Source organism: Petaurus breviceps, unplaced genomic scaffold (genome assembly GCF_028583685.1).
Source record: "Petaurus breviceps papuanus isolate PSGF00001 unplaced genomic scaffold, PetGlider_PUasm1.0 91041, whole genome shotgun sequence".
NCBI lineage: Eukaryota > Metazoa > Chordata > Mammalia > Diprotodontia > Petauridae > Petaurus > Petaurus breviceps.
Window position 1 is genome coordinate 265126 of NW_027187400.1, and position 8725 is coordinate 273850.

The 8725-nt window shown below is 46.7% G+C and overlaps 1 protein-coding gene across 1 annotated transcript in view; it reads left to right on the forward strand.

The window, feature by feature from the left end:
- The window catches only part of PHC2 (polyhomeotic homolog 2), a 162328-nt gene that overhangs the window by 90007 nt on the left and 63596 nt on the right, over positions 1-8725 (forward strand). The window contains exons 4-7 of the mRNA XM_069078435.1: positions 2897-3055; positions 3355-3432; positions 4045-4209; positions 7616-7768. Of these exons, the coding sequence (XP_068934536.1) occupies positions 2897-3055; positions 3355-3432; positions 4045-4209; positions 7616-7768 (555 nt within the window). The remainder of the gene's footprint in view (positions 1-2896; positions 3056-3354; positions 3433-4044; positions 4210-7615; positions 7769-8725) is intronic.

Below are 8725 nucleotides of genomic sequence, written 5' to 3' on the forward strand. Positions count from 1 at the left end.
AGAGAGAGAGAGAGAGAGAGAGAGAGAGAGAGAGAGAGAGAGAGAGAGAGAGAGAGAGAGAGAGAGAGAGAGAGAGAGAGAGAGATGATCAAAAGAGGGAGGGGAAATTAATGAGTTCTGTTCTGGATAATTTGAATTTGAGTTGCCTATGGGGACATCTATTTGGAAATGTCTCATAGGCAATTGGTGGTATGTGATTGGAGACCATGAAAGAAGCTAAGATTGCATATATGAGATAATGTTTGTAAAAAGCTTAGTATACTGTTTGGCACATAGTAGGCACTTAATAAATGCTTGTTCTTTTCTTCCCACATATGAACCTAGGCGTCATCTGTGTAGAGTTGATGACAGAAAGGAACGTCTACATTACATACAGGGCCAATGGTCATCCGGCCTTTACTTGAAGATCTCTAGTGAGGGAGCGTCCACTTGCTTCTGAGGTGGCCAGTTCCACTTTTGGAAAGCTCTAATTGTTATAGTCGGAAGACCCAGGTTCAAATCCTGGTTCTACTACTTCCTAGCTATGTCACCTCTGACAATTTTAACTTTACTCATCTTCAAAATGAAAGGGTTGGACTAGGCAGTGTCTGAGGCACCTTCCATCTATCCTAGAACTATAAGAGTGACCACAAACTGGGAGGATGCTTGATGTGGCCAGCAGTCCCTCATTTTATCATCAGGAGGCAACATCTCAAAGCCAAGAAGTTTCCTTTCAGGAAATGGGCATGAGTTGAGCCTCTCAGTTTCTGTCACAGTTCCCTTCAAGTAAAGCCAATTTTTCCCTTCCTGTTTAGTACCCACTTGGATCACTTAAGCTCCTGCTTCTTTTTCACTGGACTCCAGATAAAGGGAGATAGAGAGCCCTTCAGCCTGAATAGCCAAAGGAAATAGAAGACAGAAAGGGCAAAGGGCCACAGATTGGATCAAGATCAGAACTGAGGAGTCTTGGCGTCCAGCCTAATATCCCCTATTTGAGCTTACCCAGCTCCTAAGATTAGACAAATAGAGCTGAAAAGGCCCTTAGACCTCACCAAGCCCAACAACCTCATTTTATAGTTGATGGAACAACCGAGGCCCAGGGAGGTTAAATGTCTTACCCAAGGTCAGACAACTAATAATTAAAGGAGGTGGGATTTTAAGTGCAGACTAGTCAGTTAGTAAACATTTGTTTAATACCTACTATGCACCAGACATTGTGCTAAGCAGTAGGGATACAAAAAGAGGCAAAAAATACAGTCCCTGCCCTCAAGGAGCTCACAGTCTGATAGGGGAGACAAGTAAATAAATATGTACAAACAAATTGTATACAGGATAGAGAGGGAAAGTACTAGCCTTAAGAGGAGCTGGGAAAAGCTTCCTGTAGAAGATGGGATTTGGAACCAGATCTTCCTGCCTCCAAATATATCTTTTAGCCATTATATTACCCTGCTTGCCAGTCGCCTTTCAGGTGCTGAGAGAATGGTACTTTCAGGTCCCCTGGGTGTCTGTCTGTGTTGGGCTTTATTTCTAGCCAGTATGGAGACCAAGTACTATATTGAAAGGTTCCTGCGGGTAACTCAGTGGGTAGCCTTTGCGTTAGGCCAGGTAGAAAAAGGAAAATATAAGCAGAAGGCATGGTAAAATAGAAAGTCCCTTGGCCTTGGAGTCAGAAGAGCTCTGATTTTGATTCCTACTTTGGACACGCCTGCATGTCAAACCACTTAACCTCTCTGAGCTGCAGTTTTCTCATCTACAAAATAGGAGTAACAGTACCTATAGAATCTGATTCTCTGGGTCACTGTGATAAAATGGATATAAAGCACTTTCTAAACTTTTAAGCCCTATATAAATGTCAGCTGTCATTATCATATGAGCTGAAGATGGGCAAGTTAGAAAAGGGGTCTTGAGAGGGTAGGCTATCGGACAGAATAAGATGAAATCTAGTAGAGATAGATGCAAAAGTCTTACACTCGTATTCCAAACCTCAGATTCACATATCTCAAGATGAAAGAGGCATGACTGGACAGTTCATCTGAAGAAGATCCTGAGTTGGGAGAGGTTAGAGTTGTTTAGGGAGTTGTAAGCTCTGTGTCAGTCCACAGTGTGATATTGTGGCCCAGACAAGTAATACAGAGGAACCAGGAATAAGAAGATGACAATGTACTCTGCCCTAATGAGATGTCATCTGGAGTCCTGTATTCAGTTCTGGGCACTACAAGTTAGGAAGAATGTTGGCAGGCGTCTGATGGAAGTCAGCTAGGCTGGTGAAATGCCTTGAGTTCAAACTGTGTGAGGCTCAGTTGAAGGTATTAGGAATGCTTGGCTAGGCCTGTCACCCATTAGTTCTATCTGTCCCCAGAGGGCAGAATTAGGAACAGTGGGAGAAATTATAAGGAAAAGAAATTGCAAAAAAAAAATTGCTTGCTGTTGGGAAGGCGGCGGTGGGGGGTGGAGTGGAGAACATTTACTTACAATTAGCCTTATCTAAGAGTTGCAGGGCCTGCCTTGGGAGGTAGTGGGTTCCTCTTCATTGGAGATTTTCAAGAAAATGCAGCATGACCACTTGTGAGGGATGTTGCCAACAGAATTGTTTTTCAGGTTTAGATTGAACTAGTTGGTCACTGAAGATCCTTCCAACTCCAGAATTCTGAGATTGTGTTGTACCAGGCCAGGACAGATGATGGAGGAGGTGGGAGAAGCTTGTGCAGTTTAGGGTGCAGCATTCTACCCCACCCACCTATGGAATATCGTATCACTTGGTCAGAGGGATGAATTAGAAAACCCAAAAAGATTAAGACATGAGTGGTGGACCTGTTTGCCAGGCTGGCCTGATGGCTCTAGCTAGCCATCCTTCTACTGATTGGAGTGAACAAGGTTTGCTCACCTCCACTGAGCCGTTTTGGTGCCTTCTCCTCAGGTGATACAGCAAGCCCTCCACCGGCAGCCTAGCACCGCAGCTCAGTACCTGCAGCAGATGTATGCGGCCCAACAGCAGCACCTCATGCTGCAGACAGCAGCACTCCAACAGCAGCACCTCAGCAGTGCCCAGCTCCAGAGCCTGGCAGCCGTGCAGCAGGTGGGCCAGGAGGGCTGATACACATCAGCGTGATTGGGAGACACCGCAGAGGCTGTGGAAATGAAAAGGTTCCTGGCCATGTCTCTGGTGACCCAGAGTAGCTTCTCAGCTTAGAGGCTGAAGTAGCTAGAGTAATTAAGCAGGATCTCACTACCCAGAGACTGGAGAGTGCTGGTGTTGTGGAGAGGGAGGAAAGGGATTTTAGATGGGAAGGTGGGGAAAGTAGGAGGAATTTCTGAGCCTGGAGAGCATTAGGGGGAGATCTGGAACTCCACTGACAGAGTGTTACTTTCATATAGGCAAGTCTGGTGGCCAACAGACAAGGGGCCCCTTCGAGCAACAATGGCTCTGCACAGTCCCCAGCCCAGTCACCGTCGGTAAGTAGAATGTGAAAACCTAGAGGTTGGTGGTCATGATTCTGGAGCTTATTTCTTTCATCCTGCTTTGAACACTCATGTGTTCCTAGGTTTCTTAGTGTGGGAAATCTTTACCTAGGTGAAATGAAGGGACAAAACCTGTCCCTGCCCCTCTCTCATGTACTTTCCATAACTGGCTAGATTTGAAAGGAACTCAGACTCTCCTCCCCCCCTTGTGGTAGGGTCTCCCTGGCCTTCTCTACAGGTCTTTGCTACTCTGACTAGTCAAGGAGGTTTGCATGGTTCTCTCTGTCCTCCCTATTTTCTTCTCCCTCCTGCCTAGAGCTTGTGTCCATTCATTCACACATGACATTCACACACATCTTCTCCTGGAATAGTCTTGAGTCCACTGAATCCTTTCTGTAGCTGAGAATTCAAATCATAGATGGGGGAGGAACGATGGCCATCTGAGACCACAGAGGGTTACATTCAATCTTTATCCTCACAGAGTTGGACCCAAAAGAGTCAGGGCCCATGAAGGAAGCCAAAGGTGATCAGCAGTGCTTTACAAGGGCATGGGTATGTAGGCTAGCCCACTGAACTTGCTGTTTTCTACTGCTCATGTCTTCCCAGATAAACCTGGCAGCCTCCCCAGCAACAGCTCAGCTCATCAACCGTGCCCAGAGTGTCAACACAGCTGCAGCCTCAGGCATCGCCCAGCAGGCTGTGCTGTTGGGTAATACCTCGTCTCCAGCACTGACAGCCAGCCAGGCGCAGATGTATCTGAGGGCACAGATGGTGAGCACTCTTGGCTTGGGCACATGGCCGGACTTTTCCTATGGTTTTAGAGTAGGGAACTCAGGAGAACTGAGAGAGGTCCAAAAGGAAGTGGAGGCACAGAGATTGGAAGAAGAAAGATCAGGAGTAAATGGTTAAAAAAAAAAAGAAACTGAGGGAACAGGAGACATACAGGAAGAAAGGAACAGGCAGGTTAGGGAGTGAGATGAAGACAGACAGGGCTGCGGATCATCTTAGGAGCAAAGAGGGATAAACACACTACATTGTCCCTGTCCCTTGCCTTGCTTTCTGAGAAGGAACTAAGGCCACTCACCACCTTGTTCAGGCCTCCTCTGCAACTCTACATCTTTCAGAACTCTGGGCAGGGAAGAGTATACACAGGAGACCCACAGTTCATCCATAGCATGGTGTACTTGGATGAGCCTGGGTTCAAATCTTGCCTTTGCCCCTCACTACCTGAGTTATAGTGAGCAAGTTTATTCAGCTCTTGGGGCCTAAGGTTTCTCCTCTGTAACTTGAGGGAGTTGAGCTAGATGATCTCCAAGGCCCCTTCCAGCTCTCAATCCTTTGATACTACTTGACAGGCATATATGTCACAGAATAAAAAGGGGGGAGAGAGTTGTTCATACAATTATAATTGTTCCTTCTGGAGATATGTACGTAGGACCCACCCCCACCATAAAGGCAAAGTAGTAATACCATAACTGCCTGGATGTAATATTGACCCAAAAAAATGTAGTTATAAATGTCACCATATGGAATATTCATAATTTCCAAACTATATGCAATGAACAGCTTTAAAAATATAGAGATCTACAGGAAGAAATGTGAAAACAGGATGAGGTGACATGGCAACTTCTCAGTGCCTCAGTTTCCTCATCTGCAGAATGGGGGTAGGGGGGCATGTTTGGACTCTCTGAGGACTCTTCCAGCTCTAACTTGATGCTTTTCTAATCCCTGACCTCCTCCTGTATGCTATTAGAGTTCTCTCTATGCTGATTTCATAGATTCTATAGAAGATGAGCTTAACATCCCAATACTCTTAACTTGGTTAAAAAAAATCATATAATCCACTTTATAATAATCTAGAGCCCACAAAATATTAAGCAATAACAGCAAAACTTGTCCTTGGACCATTTCTATATGAACCCTGTCCAAAAAAAATTTAAAAAAACATGCTGATAGTATGTAAAGGTTTGTCAAATGCTTTAAACACATCTCCTTTGGTCAGGAAATAGTGATAAAAGCCATTCTAGTCACTGAGCAGCCTCAACGCCTTCAAGGAGGGGATTCCTTTCCAAATCATGACACTTATCCTGGGCAAACTCCCTCAGAACCACTGGCTTTCCCAGCTTGGAAGGGAATCACCCGGGCACAGATTGACTCTGTGAAGAGGGCTGGAGCTGCTCCGTGGACTACCAGGAGTGGAGAACCAGCGGCCACGAGGCCACATGTGGCCTTCTAGGTCCTTGGATGCAGCCTTTTGACTGAGTACAAGTTTTAGAGAATGAATCCTTTCATTAACGGGATTTGTTCTGTGAAGTTTGGATTTGGTCAAAAGGTCACACTTGAGGCCCTAGAGGGACCCATGGCTGTGTGTGAGCAAGTAAATAGCATCTCTTCCTGTGTTTGTGGTCCATCTGGATAAGCTGATGTATGAGACTAAGAGCCTTATTGGGACACTCTTCCTCTGTCTCCTTAGCTCATCTTCATGCTTCAGGTGGTAAGACTTCCCGGGAAGCCTTATTCCCGGTGAAAAAGCTCAAGTCATTGAATTAGACCTTTCCACAGTCCCTTAACCTCAGATCCTCCACAGTGACAGGGTAGCACCTCCTTTCTCCCTTCTGAGTCCTTTGAGCTGACTGGAACCTTATTCCTTTGTTCTTTTCTCTTCCTTTCTCATATATACCATAATGATTATGAACAAAATATTTGCACCATACAGAGGACAGCGTTTTCGTGTGCCCAGAGGACAGGAGTAGAGTTTACAGGCTCTTTTTCTCCCTGTGTCCTCTAACTGATGACTTCACTTGAGAGTATGACTGGGTCTTCCTTTACTTTACTTATCCTTAGCCAACTCCCAGGGCAGGACCAGGACCTTTGGGAGTTGGCTGAATTTTTACTGTACAGTGTGTTTACTTTACAGGTGTGCTCACAAAGGGACACATACACATTCTCACATTCTCAAACACACACAAGTGTAGACATACTTAAGGAACCCATGCTCATAATCCTACAGAATTTGAGAGCTGGAAGAGACCCTTAATGAGCATCTGACCCCACCTAGACCTGAGTAGGAATCCCTGACCAGGACATCCCTGACCACATCCTGCCTCTGCCAGAACACCTCCAGTTTTTGTCAGCTCATTATAACAAAAGGCAACCTGTCCCATTTTTTGGCAACATTGATTATGGGGATGATTGTCCTAATATTTCAGGCCAAAATCTGCCTTTTTGAAATTACCCTTCGCTCCCAGTTCTTCATTTTGGAACTAAGAGGAAGCATAGTTCTTCCATGTGACAGCCCACCATACACCTAAAGGGACATCCCCATGTTTCCCCCAGGCCTTCTCCAAGGACAGACATAGACATGAACATACACAGGGATGACCCACCCAGTAGAACAAGGCTAGACATACACAGGTTGAAGGAATGAGAGAGACAGCAGGGAAATAATGGATGTCCACAGAGAGAAAACAGTTGGACGCAAGGGGTGGTTTTTGCCTGTTATGTGCATGCACAGAGAACCACATAGACCACACCTGGAGGAGCATGTACACAAGCGCCTGGGTATGCATGCACACACACATGTACAAACACGCACACATGTGCACACGCACACACGTGCATACACACTCACGCACACACACACATACTGTCAGTCTTTCCAACGTACAGTCAGTGTTTCCAGGTCTCTTGAAAGCGTCTGGCATCAAACTAAATAGGTCCTACTCGGGTCAAGTGTGTGTAGTTGATTTGGTCAGTTCTGTAGTCCAGGACAGCTCTAGGCCAGGTTCCTAGTACACCTCAGGAGTGAGACAAGCCTGAGGAATGTCCCTGGGCAGGGGGTAGGGTGGAAGGGTCTGATCCAACCTAGGGTTATCCTTGATCCTTAGGACGTGAGAAAATAGGGAAGTCAAGGCTTCCACTGGGAAGCCTACTGTGGCCCCAGGGATCTCGGGCCAAATCTAACATTTGGATCTGCCCCAGAGTATAGCTCCTTCAGGGCTGCCCTTGGGGCTCCTACCCCAGACCTTTACCCCTAGAGTACCTGCTTTGTTGGAAACCTTCTACTTCTACTTTCTTGGCCTTCCCCATATCTGCCTCCTGGATCTGACTACCCTCCTGCCTTGTGGCTGAGCCCACACTGGGCAGGTAAACGGCACCTCCTTTCCTGTGATTCCAGACCCAACCAGGTAACCTGGTGCAGGTAACTAGGAGCCTAGGCGGCACTGTTCCTTTGTCCCCTCAGCTCATCTTCACGCCCACGGCCACCGTCACTACCGTGCAGCCTGAGCTCAGCACCGGCTCCCCTGCCCAGCCCCCCACCCCCAATCAGGTGAGGACTCCATGGACTGGGCCTGGGGGAGGGAAAGGGAGGGATAAATGGTTCCTAGGGAGGTGGGTACTGCTATTTGGGTTGGCCTAGTAGATCTCCAGAATCTTTGATAGGACAGGGTTCCCTAGGAAAGCAGGAGACAGAGCAGCCAGAAATTTTCATCCCGGGGCCCCTTCCCAGCTATACTTCACTGCCTAAAACATCTATGTAGGTGAGGAGCTTGGAAATAGCATGCTGAGGCAAGAAAGTAAGTAACTGCCATTGGGGTGCTCAGTGCCCTAAACCTTCCCTAACATTCCCTTCAATGCCCTAGACCTCTGAAGTTAACTGTCCCACCTACCCATTTCTCCTTCCACCATCCCTGAAATGAGTCTTTTCAGGAAGTCTTAGTGGAAAAGGCTAGCTTACTCTTAAGGAAAAGCCTAATCTACCCTAGCAGGAAAGATAGCATGGAATGAGGATGACCCTTTGGGCTCCTGGCCTTGCCATGGTCTATGGGTTTTATAATGGAAGAGAAGATTCTTTGGACAGCAAGGAAAAGGAGACTGTGCCTAGTGGTGGCAGGTCTAGAAAACAACATGGATAGTAAGATGTCTGTTCTGAACCTGGCCAATACCTTGTGTCCAGCAGAGGGCACCAAGAACCAGGTTGTGGAAGGATTTTAGATGCCTCAGCAAAGAAAGGCCAAGGAAGAAAGGATTGAATTACTCTAGGAGGCAAAAGAGCTATCTGCTTGGTTACCCCAGCAGGACAGTAACTTGTCCTTTTATGCCTTAATCAGAGCAGAGGGAGGTCCTCAGAAGTTGTCCACTTCCCTTAGATGGTCTGCCTTAGTGATCTAGCATCATGGGAATTTATTCCAATACTTGGTGGCAGTGACACTTTTCTGTCCCTCAGGGGGACTGGTCATGGAGGGGGCCTGGGGATATGCAGTGGGGACAAGATTTGGTATACCCG